Genomic DNA, 17,844 nt, shown 5'->3' on the forward strand with positions numbered 1-17,844 from the left:
TCTTTTCTTTTCTTTTCTTTTCTTTTGGTGTTTGTTTTCTTTCTTTTCTTTTTTGTTTTCAAGACAGGGTTTCTCTGTGTAGCCCTGTCTGTTCTGGAACTTGCTCTGTAGACCATGCTGACCTTGAACTCAGAGTTCCACCTGCCTCTGCCTCCCAGTTGCTAGGGTTAAAGGAATATGCCACCACTGCCCTTTTTTTTAAAAAAAATTACTATTATATCCTTTCAGTATTGGTTATCTAAGTTTTAAATATATATTTTTAAATATTAAAAACTTTAATGTGTGCATTAGTGTTTTGCCTGGATTTACATCTGTGTGAACGTGTCAGATCCCCTGGAACTGACTGGAGTTACAGACAGTTGTGAGCTGCCATATATGTGCTAGATACTGAACCCTGGTCTTCTGGAAGAGCAGCCACTGCTCTTAACTGCTGACAGTCTCTTTAGTTTCTAAGTGTCTTTAGTCAGTAACAGTACAGACCTCTTTGGTTTTATTTGGAAACATTTACTTGACATTTTATCTTCTAACCTTTGGATTTTTAAATGTCATCATTGTGAATTTTGGTTGTCAGTATGCTATCTGTAGGAATTTGGTTATTCTTTGGTGACCCATTTATACTTTGAGTACATCTTTACACTTATTGGAGATTCTATATGTATTCTCATTCAGCCTGGCAGTAGACAGGCTTCACATTAGAGTAGGCACAAAAGTATACATTATAACACTTACCCAGAGTTGTGCTATTCTGATGGCAAAGTCAAGTGAAAAGAAACCTCCCTCTCTTCTTCCTTCTCCCTTCCCTCCCCTCCCCTCTTCTCCTTTCTTCCTTTCTTCCAGCTGAAATTTTATGAGAATGGTTATGGCTATAAAGAATTTTGACTCAGGGTTGGAGAGATGGCTCAGTGGTTAAGAGCACTGACTGCTCTTCCAGAGGTCCTGAGTTCAGTTCCCAGCAACCACATGGTGGCTCATAACCATCTGTAATGGGACCTAATGCCCTCTTCTGGTGTGCCTGAAGATAGCTTCAGTGTACTCATATACATAAAATAAATAATTTTTCTTTTTAAAAAAAGAATTTTGACTCAAGTGTGATTAATGAGATTAAAAATGTTACTTCATATTTCAAGAAGTCTGGTAAGGAAGGTTATCTCTGGGTACCATATGATCAGTAGCTAAATACCAGCCTCAAAGAGCCAGATCATTTCCATTCTCTGCTAATCATTCTTGCCTAGGCTTTTGTGCCCATATTAGCTTTGTGTTTGTTAGATGGTTCTAGAAGTTCTAGAACTTGAACCTGGTTGTATTTAATAGAAGAAACTCTTTATTATGAGCTAGGAAATTTTCCAAAGGACTCCTAAGTAGCTTTCTTTTCATACTGTTAATCAGAATCCACATTGTAGCAGGCATTGGTTTATGCCTCTTTTGAATGTTTTGAGAGTTGGAATGAGCCTATTGTAATTTTACAGGACTCATCCAGCTCTATCTCTAGAGCTTGTAGATCAGATCACATAGAGAATGATCGAATGCCTGATGAAAAGTCAGGGACTGTAAGGAGAATCGAGAGAGGAATACATTACATCTTGATCTGTGTACATTCCTTATCTGCAGGTTAGAGAGCCTGAGTGAGAACGAGAGAGAGAGAGAAGAGAGAGAGAGAGTGAAAGAGGCAGGCAGGCTCTGGATGAGCTTTTGGACCCTCCTGTTACGCAACTTCTCCAACAAGGCTACACATTCTAATCCTTCCCAAATCATTTTCACCAACTAAGGACTGGGCATTCAAATATATGAGCCCATAGGGGCCATTCTCATCCAACCACCACGGTCATTATTATCCTTGCTTCTCAGTTTCAGTAAAGTTTCTCCATATCATTCCTGTGCCTCTGCCCTCCTTTGACCTGAGTTTCTCCAAGGTCCATTGCTCATCCCCTGTTGACTCCTTATTAAATAGTCTAGTCCTTTGACATTCTTTGTTCAGTTTTATTAGTCTAAGACCATGAGATTATATCATGCAAAAGTTTGTTGATACTGCTAATTTACTAATTCATTTCCTTTACGATCACCATTAGATTGTTAAATTTAGAAATGTTTGAACATATAAAAAGCTGAGTATAATAAACTTCCATCTTTTTTTATCAATAGCTATCTACTCGTGCTTAATTCTGTTTCATGTATATTTCTGTCCATTCTCCTATCTTCTCTTCTCCTGTCCACATTAGTTCCATTTAATGTGGAAGGAGATCAGCTGGATGCTCAGTTTGCTTCCTGGAATCTAAGTCCTGGTAGAATGTTTTGAGAGTTATAAATGGGATATCTGAGCTATAGGTAAAGAAGGATACAGCTTTAAGCCTTGAATTATATTGTCCTTGTCTAGAGAAATTCTACACATTCAGATTCTTCATTTGGGCCTAATAAAGGTATAGTCTACAGGGAAAGGGAGGAAATCATATTAATCATTTTAATAGTATGTTCAGTGCTAATGATCAAAATCATTGTACTCATTTAAGCCTAATATTGTAGCAGATCTGCCCTTTTACCTTACTGCTGCTTATTTCCTCATACTTGTCTTTGTTTTACAACCAAACAACTATAGATCAATGAATGAAATTAAAAATCTTCAGTACCTACCTCGGACAAGTGAACCCCGAGAAGTCCTCTTTGAAGACAGGACAAGAGCTCATGCCGATCATGTAGGTCAGGGGTTTGACTGGCAAAGCACGGCTGCTGTTGGGGTTTTGAAGGCTGTACAGTTCGGTGAATGGTAAGTTCAAGGAACCAAATAGTAATGGCTAAGAAATGTTTAAGAAAATGTGGATTCTGTTTAAAAGATCAGGAACCAATTTTTAAATTGTGGTGAAATACACATAACATAGTTTATCATCTAAACATTTTAATAGTATAAGTATAACCACACCTTGATGAAACAGTGCTCTAGAATTTTTTTCTTGCCAAACTGAAACCTGATATCCTACAGTTGACTTCTCCCTTATCCCTAGGCCATGGGAACCATTACAAGAGTAATCCTTTTGTGACTCAGTGGATTAAAGGTGCTTGCTATTAAACCTGGCCACATAGCAGTATATACACATGTACATGCACATACACAAATATAAATGTAATATAAAATTAATCGTAGTGGTCAAAGGGAATTATTTTTAATCATACTTATTTTTTTGTGAGTGTGAGGTATGTGCCATAGCAATTGTGTAGAGGTTAGACAATTTCTGGGAGTTGTTTCTCTTCACCTGGGTTTTAGGGATTGAACTCAGGCTTGGTGGCAAGCACCATTACTCACTAAGGCATCTTGGCAGTTCCAGGTTTTTTTTTTTTTTTTTTTTTTTTTTCCTGACTCAGCCATTTCTATTATAATGTCCTACAGAGTTTATCCAAGTGTCAGACTTTATTTCCTTTTAAGGCCAAGAATAGTTCACACATGTACTTGCACATGCACACAGACATATATAAAGATTAGCCCACTAAATAGGTGTTTGGGCTACTTCTACCTTTGGCTCTTTATTAACATAGATATATAGATATCTCTTTATGTTCTTAGTGTTCAATACCCAGAATAGTTGCTGGATTCTATGGCAATTCTGTTTTATTATTTTGAGTAGCTGCTGTATTTTTTTCTGTAGTGGTGGCACCATTTTACACTCCCTTGAAGCCTGGTTTTCTTATAACAAAGCTCACAAAACCCCAATAAGACAATAAATAGCAAGTGTATCATATTTAGAATAAAACTTAAAAAAAAACCCCAAAATCCTCTGATCTAGGGTCTCCCATAGCTCAGCCTTGAACTTGTTGGTCAAGGTCAGGCTGGTCACAAACTAAAGATCCTCTTCTTGGCCATCAAGTTGCTAGGGTGGGTGTGCACCAGGTTTGAAGGTTGCTGCAAGGCTAGCAAAAACTATTCATTTTAGCCATTATTGTTTCAATTTCTAACAACTTACCTAATTTTTAGTAAAAAACAACTTTATCTTTACGTGCATTGGTATTTTTCCTGCATGCATCTCTGTGAGGGTGCCAGAACCCCTGGAACTGGAGCTGCAGTTGTGAACTGCCATATGGGTGATGGAAATTGAACCCAGGTCCCCTCGAACAGCAGCTAGTGCTTGTAATTGCTGAGCCATCTCTTCAGTCCTGATTTTTGTTTAAAAAACATTTTATTGATTTGCTTTTATTTTTTGAAAACTGATCATGAAGAAAGTATAATCTTATTCCTTAGGAGATAGGCATTTTATTTACTTATTTGCTAATCGTAGCATTCTAGAAACAGGAAAACTGAAATTATCATCTTCCATTGTGATGCTAGTTCCTAAATTTGTTTTATTAATATTAGGAGTGATCAGCCTCGCATAACCAAAGATGTGATTTGTTTTCATGCTGAGGATTTTACTGATGTTGTACAAAGACTTCAGTTAGACCTTCACGAACCTCCAGTTTCTCAGGTAATAGTCTCTGGTTCTCATTACCCTTTGAGTGAGATATTGGAAGCCACATCTAGATCCACTATATTAGGTATTTTATAATTGGTTTCCTGGACAGTAAATTGAACTTTATTTGTATTAAATTCTGTGTGTGTTAGGGGATGGTGCTAGAATTCAAAATTTTTGGGATGGAGGGTGTACCTGAGATGGTTAAGAAGGACACAGCTGTTTACTTCTGGCCATAAGCAATCTCACTTGTAACCTCACTATACTGTGGCCTCAACTGCAAAATGTCAGAAGATGTGAAGGAGAAGATTAAATGCTGCCTTTATGTGTGGTAAAGATACTGATATTCAGCTGCATTTTCAGGGATGTACTGATTTCATAGGCCATCGACAGTCTTTTATGATTAAGAAGGGTAAGATACGTGGAAAAAGGCTTTCCAGCAATTATCATGTTCTTTCAAGATAAACTATTTAACTTTGATTTGCTTTAATATAGTTTACTATACTTTTTCCCTGTGTGTATTGAAATATTTTGTTTGAATCATTGTTTTAAGGCTTTATGTAATTTTTTGCTTTTCGTTTTAGTGTGTACAGTGGGTGGATGAAGCAAAACTAAACCAAATGAGGCGAGAAGGCATTCGCTATGCTAGAATTCAGCTGTGTGACAATGATATCTACTTCATCCCTAGAAATGTCATTCATCAGTTCAAAACAGTGTCAGCAGTATGCAGCTTAGCCTGGCATATAAGGCTTAAACAATACCACCCTGTTGTGGAAACCGCTCAAAACACAGAGAGCAATTCCAACATGGACTGTGGTTTAGAAGTTGACTCCCAATGTGTGAGAATAAAAACTGAATCTGAGGATAGATGCACAGAGATGCAGCTTTTGACAACTGCTTCATCCTCTTTCCCACCTCCATCAGAACTTCATCTACAGGATCTGAAGACTCCGCCTGTTCCAGTTTTCAAGGTGGAGAGCAGACTGGACTCTGACCAGCCACACAGTCTGCAGGCACATCCAAGCACTCCTGTGTGATATGTACATATTCAAACACATTTTTTAACTTTTTTAAATTTTGATGTGAAGTTATAGTTTTATAACTGGCTTAAGTTAAGTTTTATTGGAGAAATCTTGCCTATAATTCTATAAAGAGAAATGACATTCCACAAATGTCAAGCATATCTTTTTTACACAGATTATGCAAAGCTAAGAGTTGTATCTTATCCCGTTAGTACAGTATGTAATAGTGGGTCTGCTGCTACTTTCTGTTTTAAGGTGTGAGGTTACAATTCAATCTCTTCTTCAAATCAAAACAAGAATTCTCTGGAATAGCAGGTTCTTACTTGGTAAAATATTTACTTCCCTTGATTTTATCTTTCCTTGTCTCTTGCCATATTTGCTTTATGTGGTAGAAAGCAGATTTATGGTTTAGTACTTGTGTCTTCATGGCACCTCATTAGTTTCCACAGTAAAGTTGTATTGGTTGCAGGAAAGGCTCCTGCATCTGGTACATGGACAAGTGAGTTGTTTAGTTCTAGCCACAAAGAAGACATGGTCTCTAGAAAACTCTCTGACTCTCTGTTTTTTAGCAAAAGAGGAAGCACAGCACTTTCTGATCCAGGCTGTCTTTTTGTGTCTGTTATTTAAAACCCAGTGGGTATTTCAATTAAACAAATCTCTAAAGATGACAAACAAAATCTAAAGATTGGTTATTCCTTATCCATGGTTCATTAATCTTTTCTAGGATATATGCTAAATATAACAGGCTCTTTTGAGTAAAAGAGATAATGTTGTGCTGTTCTGCTTCCTAGTATCTTCATATCAAACTTAGAGAATCCCACCAGTCTTACTGATGAGGGCTGCCATAGCTGAGCATCAAACTTAGGAGAAACTATTCTTGTGACTTGGCATCTACTTTTGAAACACTTTACAATTTTATCTGGCTAATACCTTGGTTTCTTCATTGTTATTCCATGTTGCTGTTTTCTAATAACAGGCATTAGACTTCCATTGTAGAGTTTCAGGTAGGCTGAAACTTAGTGTCTGGATATTTACTTTGTTTTCCCTTTTTCAAACAGGCCTCCTTCATCCAAGTAGTGTGGTCTCTCTTATTTTGGAATGTTCATGTGCTATGCATTATACTTTCTCTTAGTTAACAACTCAGTAGGCCTTTTGTTTACTAAAGGAAGAGTACTCTCCACACCTAAGACCAGATTCTTGTATCTACCTGGTTACAGTGCAATTTGATTTTTTTTTTCCTGGATGGTGAGATTTGAAATATTTGCATTAACATAGGCAAAAGAAAAAGATGCTGCTTCATTATGTCTGTCACCATGGAAACTTAGCTGCATCTTTGGAAATATCAAATATGAATTTTCTCTAAAATATTCTGGAATAGGTTAAATCTTATATAAATATTACTTTGTGCAATATTGTTGTGTAGTTAAATGCATATTAGCAAAGTATAGAGGTCACTGTGTAAACCGATAGAAAAGTAACCATCAGCAACTACTACAGTGATTAGTTAGACTCTGTATTATTCCTTATATATATGTATATGTATGTATTCTCTGTTACAAAGGATGAAGACAAATAAATAGGGAAACACTTCAATGTAAACCATTTATGAATTGGAAGTGATGTTGCTTTTAGTTATCTTTGTAAATAAGGTAATTAGAATGGTATGAAAGGTTATGTGATTATTACAGGGATGTTTTTAAATCCTGTGTATAAATTCTAGGGTAAATTCTAGTTTATCAAACTAGTTTTTAAGGGACCTTTGAGGGTATTTTTGTTGTTGTTATTTTGTGGAGAAAAGGGGGTATATCACAAAATGAATGGGTTTTGGTTATTTCTTATTTTTTTTCTGTCCAGAAGAATTTCATAGAGCTTTACCAGGCTGTACAAAGAAAAATTCTTCTCAGGCAACATTTGCTTTAAAAAATAATCATGAAGAGAAAAAGTTGTTAACGTAAAAAGTTTTATTTTGTTTTTCTTGTCTTCCAAGATCCGATTTCCCCATCTCCCACTTGCCATCCAGCAGATGCCATCCTGTCATCTAAGCTGGTCATTACTAATAAACAAGGAGACTGTCTCCTGACAGCCAGCACTGTGTAATCACTCAGGAACCAGCGGATCTGCAAAGACCTACAATCAAACGCAAATCTCCATTTTCCTTTTACAAAACATTCTACCCTCACTTCCAGTATAAACATATTAAAAGAATATAAAAATGCTGAAAATCATGTACGAATGAAGTCATTGTATATTAGATTGCAATAGAATGGAAAGAAACATTTAGCTAGTAATGTATCTGGAAACCCTGAATGTCCTATGTGAGTATTAGATTTTGATAGCATGCTTTAAAGACTGATGAATATTAAAGCAGAAGCTTTGAGTTTCTTGCTGCTTTCAAAACTGTGTCCTAGTTGAGTGATACAAATGATCGCAACTTTTCTAAATCATTAAACTATTTGGTTGGTGGAGTGAGGCGTGGAACAGTCTGGCATCCTTGGATTTGTAAAGTAGTGATGGCAGTGAAGTTGTTACTGAAATTGAAGCTGATCTTCCTTTCTGGTATGTTATCTGTTGTGCCAGCCCTTGAGATTACTTGCAGAATGTGGCTATAAGTTTTAGTACTTTGTGGATCAGAGGGATATTTTAAAAATATGCTAATCGAAAGGACCTAATAAATTAATATTCCTAACAGCAAATAGAATGATTTTATGGTAACCATTAAAAAAGATAAAAGTCTTCCCCTGTCCCAGAGGTCATTCTATAATTATCAAGATAGGATAGGAGTTAGGGTTACGACTCTGAGAGATGTCCCAAATTCATAAAGCAATAATAACCTGTATATTGGTTCCCTCTTCCAAAATAACTCTTGAAAAATGAATTCTTAGGCTTAATTGTACTTTGCTTATTCAGTACTTACAAGTTTTACTGGTAAATTACTTTTACTCTAAGACTTTTGGAAAGTGCCCTGTACCCTCAGAAACAGTTGGACTATCAGTTCACAAATATTACAAGCTCTTGTATTGGGAAAGGAGCTAAACTTTAGGAAACAATGTATCAGTCTTAACAGGCATAAAGATCTCACCTAATGACTTGAGAAACTTTTGCTTAGTGCTTTTTTTTCCCTGTATAAATATTGTCTAGAAGGAAAAGTTAATATAGGAACAAGACTCCAAAATCCATGAAAATATGTTCCTAGTGAATATATCCTTTATTATTAATATTCACCCATTATATTTTCATCTGTATTTGCCTTTTAAATTCATTTGCATCTATTAAGGATAATTAGGATTACTGAGTTTGTGTTTTTCTAATAAATCTGTTTCATCCTTTCAGTAGCACATGCCAGAGGTTCACATTTGTGCTAAGTTTCATGTTTTCAAGACAGTCTGTAGTTGTATTTACTGGTCATGCAAGTAGAGGAGATACACACCACCAGTGTTTTTCTTAAGTGCATAAAGGACTTATCCTCATCCTGGAAGTCTGTTGCTTTAAAAGCAAGTATCCATAAATATGGCCTTCCATTTTAAAAATCTTCATAAATTTTTTAGGATCCACTTGTGCATGTAGTTGAGACCACTGTCTCTTAAAATATAGCACTTTTCAATTCTCTCTGAAGAAATACTTAAGTACTACTATCACACGTTGTAAATTTTCATGTAATAGTGTTTTCTGTGACTAAACTTCATTTTGATTGGCAGCTAAGACTTTTTTTCCTGTGGCTTTAATTTATCTAAGAGGTCTTTGCATATAGATGAAATGTTTAATTTGCCTGGCGGACTATTTGCGTTTGTGTGGCCTTAGTTTGTTTATTGACATTAACAAGTGTTTTAAAAGGTTTTTAATGAATAGTCTTAAATCTAAATTTGTGTGAATAATTCTTTTAACACAGTGCTTTTTTTGTAGCTGTCTGAGTGTGTTAAATTGTTAAGCTATTTCTTTGTAAAGTAGGACAATGGAATGCATAGGTTTTTTTTCCCTGTAAAGTATTTTTTTAATAAACAAAGTCTGATTTGTCCTTTACTGATGTTTCAAAATGAACAGCACATGGGAGTTCTCATTGTCTGCACTGTTCTTAGAGCACTAGTCTTCTTCACACACACAGACAGACATCTACTCAACTTCTTTGTGCCATTTTATTTTTAAGCTTTTGAAAAAAAACTTGGACTTTTCTTTCCCAAAGAAAAGGTCACAGATAACCAGAGTGAGGTTCTAGTTTTGAAGAAAAATGAAGCCCATATTTGTGATAGTTGTCTTTATTACTGCTTAAAATTGGTTACGTGTACTTAGAGCAGCTTAGGCTTGTGAAAATGTGTGGCATAATAATGAAGACGGTGTTTCCTTTTCAGATGTGGATGGAATAGAGTACAAGAGAATGGGCTCTTTTCCTCACTAAGTTTTGGGTGAACTCTGTAGTTGAAGTGCCTGTCCTGACAGCATTTAGGTCTTAGAAGGCATCTCAGGGTATTTCATCAGTTCTCACAGATAAGAGGGAGGTACACAGGTGAGAAGACAGACTTGTTAAATCAATTTCCTAAAATGGCAGTTCATTACTGGGAGCTGGGGCCTGAATGCTTTTCTGGGTTAAAAGCTCTGCTTCACACAGCAGCATCCTAATAAAACTGAAAAATTTTAACAGGGTTCCTGGAAAATAATTTACGACTGTACCACTAATTCTATTCCTGAAAGTACTATCCACGGCCGAGAAAAACCTTTTGTGTGTTCGGCAATGAAGTCAAATGCTTTTATTATTAGTGTTAATTTAGGACTTAAAGTAATTTTTTTGGTCATTTACCAAAATTAGTTGGTTGTTGCCTTGAGTGTTCAGCAGCACTGTTAAGTCTTAACGGCTTTCCGTTTAACTCTTGACAGTTAAGGGGTAAAAGCAGTGGGGACCATTGCCAATATATGGCTGAAGTAAGTTTTAAAAATTATCCCTATGGGTGTTACATTTTAGTCTTTTTTTTTTTGTTTTTGTAGACAGGGTTTCTCTGTGTAGTTCTGGCTGTCCTGGAACTCACTCTGTAGACTAGGCTGGCCTTGAACTCAGAAATCCACCTGCCTCTGGGATTAAAGGCGTGCGCCACCACTGCCCGGCGATTTTAGTCGTTTTACAGTATGGATAACTTTCATTTCACGCGGCTTTAGTGGCTTATAAAAATGCCTATTAACTGGAGACTGCTTAAGTAATAATTATCTATTTTTAGCCTTACTTCAACTAAATGCTTAGTGCCTAGGGCAAGAAAGGACTCAGCTTTAAGTAAGTTGAAGATAGTGGCCCCTGGAAACAAGCCACTAAGGTGCACACAGTGTATAGAGAAAAGAACAGCTTAGAAACCCCGTGGGTATACATTTATATATTTACGTTAGAGTGCAGTTGCCCTTTCTCCGGACTTCTCTTTGAACAGCCATTTTCTCCGATTTGGGGAAAGTCCCAGTGCGGTCGGAGCCCTGTGCATCCCCTAAGTGCTGTGTGGGCAAGAGCTGATGAGAGCCGAGGGAGGAACCGCTAGGCCACAGCCCGCCTGTCCGCGTTCTAGGCCGCGCAAATTCAACATTTGTCCATCTAACAACGGAGAACTCGTGCGGAAGGCTCGTGCCCCGCATTAGTTTGTGAGCTCGTCCAACCCAAAGGAGACAAAGATATGAAGTAAACACCACGCTAAATGCTACAGACCCGCACAGGAACCTCTGGAAGAGTGGGAGCAGCCTCCCGGGGATTGACGGGTACTGGGAGGGTCGTTTCTGAGGTGACTTTCCGTTAAGCTTCGAGGGTTACTCGCGGGGCGGCTGTCGGCTTCTGCCTCCGGGCAGCCAGAGCTGCGGGAAGGCGGCCGGGGGGCGGAGCCGGAAGGCGGAAGCGGGTGATCGCGTTAGGAGCTTGCGGAGCCGCGGCCGGTCCCTCACGGGCGACGCGCGCCGCTGCTCCGGCCTGGGGCCGTCTACTGGCTTCCAGCCGGGCACCCAGCCCTTGTGGGTGTCGAGGTGGCTGGCGAAGGCATCCTTTCAGCTTCCTTCTGCTCATTTCCCAATTGGCTTCTCCCATGGCCTGTTCTGTAGCCGCCTAGGTCGGGCGTCTGTGGCTGCAGGCTGCGCTCCTCAGGGCGCAGGGCGGCGGGCTGCCTCCCGGGCTGGGCTGGCCGCCGCGGTCTCCATGGTAACGGCCCCGCCGGCGGCCGGGCCTCTGGGGGAAGATGCGGCCTGCCGGGGCCGCCGCCTCGCCCCCGGCCTCTCGGTCCGGCGGGGGTCACTGAGGAGCGAAGCCCGGCCGGCAGCCTGTCTGGCAGCTGGCACCAGGTGAGCCTGCCGCGGGGAGGCGGAGGGCGCGGGAGGCCAGCTCGGGTACTTGCTGTCCCCGTATCCACACTTGTACTGGATGGTGCAGAGGCTTCTCGTTGGCTGCTGCGCCCATTTCCCCCACACCCCCACTTCTTCTGGCGAACACCCTGAGAAAGAGCAGCTCATGGAGAGGCTGAGAAGCAGATTTTAAGCTATACCCCAAACGGGACAATGACCTGAAACAACTGGACTTATCGAGGCATTTCTTTCGTTTTCAGTGAGATCCCACTCTGACTGGAGACACAGATGGCCTCAAATGAGAGAGATGCTATATCATGGTATCAGAAGAAGGTAACAACAGTAGTTTTTATTTGTAAACCGTACATCCTGCAGGAAACTCTCTTAAAGAATATTGTTAACTTTCCTTAAGTTTGGTAATATCACATGTCCTTATATAATATCTCAACTGTGAAAAATGATATGCAAAGTCATTATAAGCCCAGTTTTAGGTTCCAGGAAGTGAGCTGTAAGTCACCTTTCTCTAGGCAGCATACACGAACTACTACAATGCTTTGCTTTGCAAATTATCAGTCTTTTAATTTCTTTTTTTTATAAAAACAAGAATGAAATACCTATCTGCATGGCTCAGATTGCTACTATCATCTGATTGAGCTGTTTCTTACCTCTTATTCCTCTCTGATATTCCTATTGACGGTTTCTTTAGCGAGTAGAATTTTAGGTGATTTTTAGTGTAAAATATTTGGGATGTTGCTTTTTTACTTTTTAGATTCAGTCTTTTTTTTTGGAAACATCCCTGAGGAGTATAAACTATGTAAGAAACCACTTTTCAGATACCCTATTTAATAGATCCATGGCTTTGCGAGGTTTGACTTAGATACAGAGATTGCCTTTGCATCATTTAAATAGCCTGCTCCTTATTTCAGATCGGAGCATATGATCAGCAGATATGGGAAAAGTCAATCGAACAGACTCAGATTAAGGTAAATTGATTTCTTTGATTCTAGTTTTGTTACTGCTTTAAAGAGAAGAGAGGATCATACTTCTTTAAAATATGTATTTATCCATCAACCATTTATTCTTAGCCCCTTCGAGTTCTATAAGAAAGCCAGCAGTGCATGGGTAATGATAGAGGACACTTGATATGCAGCCTCAGCAGCAAATGTCGCAGGGAAATGGAACGTGGCTTCTTATTTCTGGTCAGTTTTTTACCATACGACAGTTCAGATTTAGTATTGCCAGACCTTTATTGGAGAGAGGCTGAAAATAAACACGTTTAACAGAGAAATATCCACATTTTTAAGGGGGTAGCAATCTTCTTCTTCTCTTCCTCTTTTTCTTCTCTGTCTTCTTTGTCTTCCTCCTCCTCCTAATCATTGCCATTATACAAGCCAATTAAAGTTTATATTTGGTCTACATCTAGCCTTTGGCCCATATATATAAATATATATATAGAAATATATTATATACATATGTATATAACATTCCTGGTTTAGAGGGAAGACTTCAAGTGTTTCAGGTTATCTAAGGGTAAGGTACATTATCCTTAGGATATGTACCTAATATGTTAAGTAACACGTTAACACCATCTTAACACCATCTTCAGTTTCTTCATGCTAACCAAATATCTGAAAACTGCTGTGTAGTTTGGATTGCCAGTTGGTTAATTTGTACTAGTAGAGGGAGGGTTAAGTTTTAGCATCACTGGTGTCTGTGCAAATTAGTCATTGAGTGGGTACTGAGCTGCCTTGAGGAAAAGCCCAAAGAAAAGAATGTAAGTCTAGATTTAGGATCTCTTCCTTGGAAATCGTTTCTAAGTGAGAGTACATTCTTGGATTAGGACTCTTTTGAAAAGATTTGGTACAAACCTTTACCAACAGTTTAAAAACATGGGTAAGTACAACCTAAAAGTGTTTTACTTCTCTAAGTTACATTGATCAGACTAGATCTCTAAATGTCTTTTGACGGGATATATTTAACCATTTCTCTGGGTGCATTTCTTCATAAGCCAGTCACATAAAAGATTGAGCTAAACAGGATACAACTAACTTCACAATTTCCTACAGTCCTCCCTTTCATTAATTGAGGATAGGGATCAGATGCATCACCCCTCTAAATTTCATTTTGTAACTGTCTTGTCTACTCTGTGAGCTGCTAAGCCATATCAGTAGTGTAATAGAAATGGCTGGACTGGGAAATTAGATGCTGTTTTGTGATCACTGAAAATCCATGTGTTTTGTCTTGCTTTTCCTTTCCTAGTTTTTAAAAAGGATTTTCCTTCCTGCTGCAGAATAAGAAACCGCCTGTTGTGTTTTAGATTTTTTCACCTCTTATTTCCATGCCTCTTAACACGTGCTTTTTAGTTCACCCTATCAGAGTTCCTTGTTAACTGCCTGTATGCCTGAGGCTCAAGAGCAGGGATTCTTATCTGAACCTCCTCTGGGATCGTCTTTCTTCTTCGCCTGTTGTTGACCCCTCCATTGTTCTCTGTTAGGGTCCTTACCTAACAGCTCCTTAAAGAGTATTTATTTAGTGGCAGTGTCACAGCTACTGTGTCACAGGAATAGCAAATATTAAAAATGTTGGGAAACTGCAAGGCAGGTCTCAAGCACAGGAATAGTGGGCCAAGGTAAAACAGACTCCATTTGCTTTTTTATGTGTGTGTGGTTTGTGTTTGTCTTTTAGAGAAAGCACAGGAAGTTGGATAGGTGGGGTAGGATCTGGGAAGAGTTGGGGGAGAGGAAAGAATATGGTAAAAAATATATTGTATGAAAAAACAGACTTTGCTTTTTTATTTTAGAATCTCCTGAAAAAAAAAAAAAAGGCAGTTCCTGGCTTCATGTTCAGGGTAGTGAGAGAAAACTAAGATTTTTTTTTTCAAAAAGATATTTAGTTTGATTAAACAAACAAACACAAATAAAAATAGTAAATGAAATGTTAAAAATTAAAGTATATTCATAAAAGTATAGTTTAAGATATTTAAAGGGCACCGGAGAGGTAGTTAAGAGCACCTAGCTGCTCTTCCAGAGGACTAGATTCTGTTCCTAGCACCTATGTGGTAGTTCACAACCATCTGTAACTCCAGTTCCAGGGGATCTGACAACCTCTTTTGACCTCTGTGGGCATGGAAGTATTCATATGGTACAGGTACATACCTGCAGACAAAACACCCATAACACATAAGATAATCTAATCTGACACTCTCTTTTGACACATAAAATCTAAAATTCAAAACAACTTTAAAAACGATACATTAATCTTGGATGGAAAACATTGTAAGAACTCTTTGGTAAACTCTTACTGAACTGCTTTGTTTAAGACATTTTGGTAGATGTTGAACACAAGGGGGAAAGTATTGACAGAAGTGTAAGACTTGTTTAAAGAGCAAGCAAGCATTCCAGTGTGATTTGCAGTGGAAGTGTGTAGATGGGGTGGTAACTGTAAATGAGTTTTACTCAGAACTTAATGTTCTGAAGAGAATTGAAAGAAAGCTGTGCGTGTGTGTAATGATGTGAGATGAGGTGTAGCTGTTTCGCAGGAGTGGTGCAGGCTGGTATCCACTGCATGGCAGTCTTCCTGCCCAGCCTCCCAAGTGCTAGGGTTACCTTGATATCAAAACTAGTTAGATGTGAGAAAACAAATTGTGAACATAGAAGTGAAAACTCTTAACGGAGTATTAATGCCATCATTTTAGCAACAAACAGGATAGTTTATCTATTGTGGTTGACTATCGTTTATGTAGTGTACCTTTTACTTTTATCTGGGTTTTTAGACAGGGTCTCACTGTAGTCCTGGCTAGCCTGGAACTCAATAATTTGACCAGCCTGGCCTCACATTTGCAGTAATCCTTCTACCTTTTCCCCCTAGGTTCTAGATTAAAAGTATATAATACTACACTCCCGTACAATATTGATTTTAACATTTGAAATAAATTAATGTGTCTAATAGAATAAAGAATCAAACCATGTGATCTCAATAGACAACAGTAAAAACACTTGATAAAATTCTATGTATTTGTAAAATTTATAATGATGAAATAAGAGTTGAAAGTAGGTTCCTCAACTTACTAAAGGCTGGAAAAAAGCCTACAGCAATTATCACCCTTAATGGATAAAAACTACTCTTCCCATAGTCAGGAAAAAAGCAAGAATACCCAATTTTCGTACTTTTATGTAATCATGGATCCTAGCCTGTGCTATAAGGCAAGCAAAAGTATGAAAAGACACCAAGATAGGAAAGAAATGAAAATTGTCTTTATTGATGTTAACCTAATCATATAGTTAGAAAATTCCAGGAAACCTGTACAAACTTACTAACAGGTAAGTTTAGGAACGTCTTTGGATATAAGGTCAGTATACAAGAATCACTTGAATTTCTAAGTATTAGCTATGGCAGTCTGCAAACAAAATTAAGAAAATATCCCAGCATTTGCGAGGCAAAGGCAGGAGGACTGCCAAAAGTTCAAGGCCAGCTTGTGTTGTAGACAGTAAGATCCTGTATCAGATTAACCAAAGAAGTGAACTGGAGAGAGAATTCAGCAGTTAAGTGTGTTCCAATAAGACCTGGAGTTAGGATTCTTACTACTCCCATGACAAATCCAGCAAACAATGCCTGTAACTCTAGCTCTGGAGATCCCATGATCTCTTCTAGCTTTCAGGTTTGCACACGAGCACATATACTCACACATGTACAGATAAAAAAAAAATTCTCATCAGTATAATATAAAAGATAAAAAATTCTTAGGCATGAGTTTTGTATAGAAAATGTAATGCTTGCATGCTAAAACAATACAGTGTTTCTCTGAAATATTAGAAAGGGTCCAGATAAATTGAGCAGCATATCTCATTCATGATCTAGAAGATTCATTATTGTTAAAATGTAAGTTTTCTCCCTGTGTATTTAATAGTATGCCTTCAGGTTTCCAGCCATCCTTTTTTGGTAGGAACTAATAAGCTAGCTCTGAAATTTATATGGCTTGCATATATGGAATATTAAAAATAAACTTTAAAAAGTCAAATTTGGAAGGCTTATATAATTTGATCTTAAAATTTAGTATGAATTTATAGTAAACAAAATAGGGAAATAATATTGTATTGGCATGATTGAGAAATTGATGGGACAGAAAAGAAAAATGTAGAGATAAATTCTTATCTCTTTGTTCAATTAAACAATTTTTAGATTTATTTATTTATTTGCTTGCTTATTTATTTATATGTGTGGGTGTTTTGCCCACTTGTATGTATGTACATTACAGGTGTGCCTGATGCCCATGAAGGCCAGAAGAAAGCATTGGCTCCGTTGGAGCTGGAGATACAGGTGGTTGTGAACCACTGTGTGATTTTTATCTTTTGAGACAAGAGACTTATTATGTAACCCAGGAAGGCCTGTTTAGGTAGTTTCAGTTGCCTTTGGAATTCATAATCCTCCTGCCTCAGCCTTGACAGTGATGATGGGACAGGTGTAAGTAAGCTAACTATGCTCTGTTATAAATTGATTGTTAACAAAGATGCTCATCATCCTAGTTTTTTTCTATTGTGATAAAAACATTGATCAAAAGCAACATGAGGAGGAGAAGGTTTATTTGGCTTATACTTTGAGATCCTCACTGAGGGAAGTCAGGATAGGAACATGGGCAGAAGCTGTGAAGAACACTGCTTTCTGCTCACTGCCTTGCTCACAGGCTCATTGTGTACAGCTAGCTTTCTTATAAGGCTTCAGGCCCACCTGCCTAGGAATGGTACAACCTACAGTGGACTGGTCTCTCTCATATAAGTCATCAGGTAAGACAGGGCCACAGATCACTGGCCAATTTCAGGTGAGACTTCCTCAGATGACTCTGGGCACTGGAGGTGTTGACAATGGAAGCTAACTAGGATAGTGTTAGCTTTTTCAGTATATGGTGTCAAAACAGTTGTGTATAATCTATTAAAAATGATCTTTTATTCTTACTTTATATAATACAAAAGATGGATTATAGATTTAAGTATAAGAAATTAAACTGCAGAGTTTTAGGAGGAAATGTAGGAAATATCACTTTTAAATGAGCAATGGCTTTTTATAAACACATATGAAAGAAAAAAATATAGTGATGCATGCTTGAA

The 17,844-nt window shown here is 38.0% G+C and overlaps 2 protein-coding genes across 8 annotated transcripts in view; both read left to right on the forward strand.

The window, feature by feature from the left end:
- Rsbn1 (round spermatid basic protein 1) overlaps positions 1 to 9,487 on the forward strand; it is a 50,017-nt gene extending 40,530 nt beyond the window's left edge. The window contains exons 5-8 of the mRNA XM_028755656.1: positions 2,591 to 2,758; positions 4,337 to 4,445; positions 5,015 to 5,470; positions 7,440 to 9,487. Of these exons, the coding sequence (XP_028611489.1) occupies positions 2,591 to 2,758; positions 4,337 to 4,445; positions 5,015 to 5,467 (730 nt within the window). The 3' untranslated portion in view covers positions 5,468 to 5,470; positions 7,440 to 9,487. The remainder of the gene's footprint in view (positions 1 to 2,590; positions 2,759 to 4,336; positions 4,446 to 5,014; positions 5,471 to 7,439) is intronic.
- A 1,496-nt stretch (positions 9,488 to 10,983) lies between these two features.
- Positions 10,984 to 17,844, forward strand: part of Phtf1 (putative homeodomain transcription factor 1) — a 37,028-nt gene continuing 30,167 nt past the window's right edge. For 2 of the 7 annotated variants that reach the window (XM_028755622.1, XM_028755629.1), the window contains exons 1-3: positions 11,221 to 11,743; positions 12,004 to 12,076; positions 12,670 to 12,726. In XM_028755622.1, coding sequence (XP_028611455.1) covers positions 12,032 to 12,076; positions 12,670 to 12,726 — 102 coding nt within the window. In that variant the 5' untranslated portion in view covers positions 11,221 to 11,743; positions 12,004 to 12,031. Of the gene's footprint in view, positions 11,197 to 11,220; positions 11,744 to 12,003; positions 12,077 to 12,669; positions 12,727 to 12,854; positions 12,943 to 17,844 lie in introns of those variants that run through there. The other 5 variants (XM_028755623.1, XM_028755628.1, XM_028755627.1 and 2 more) reach the window with 5 other exon arrangements.

This window comes from Grammomys surdaster, unplaced genomic scaffold, assembly GCF_004785775.1.
Source record: "Grammomys surdaster isolate TR1022 unplaced genomic scaffold, NIH_TR_1.0 126071, whole genome shotgun sequence".
In the NCBI taxonomy this organism is placed as follows: Eukaryota; Metazoa; Chordata; class Mammalia; order Rodentia; family Muridae; genus Grammomys; species Grammomys surdaster.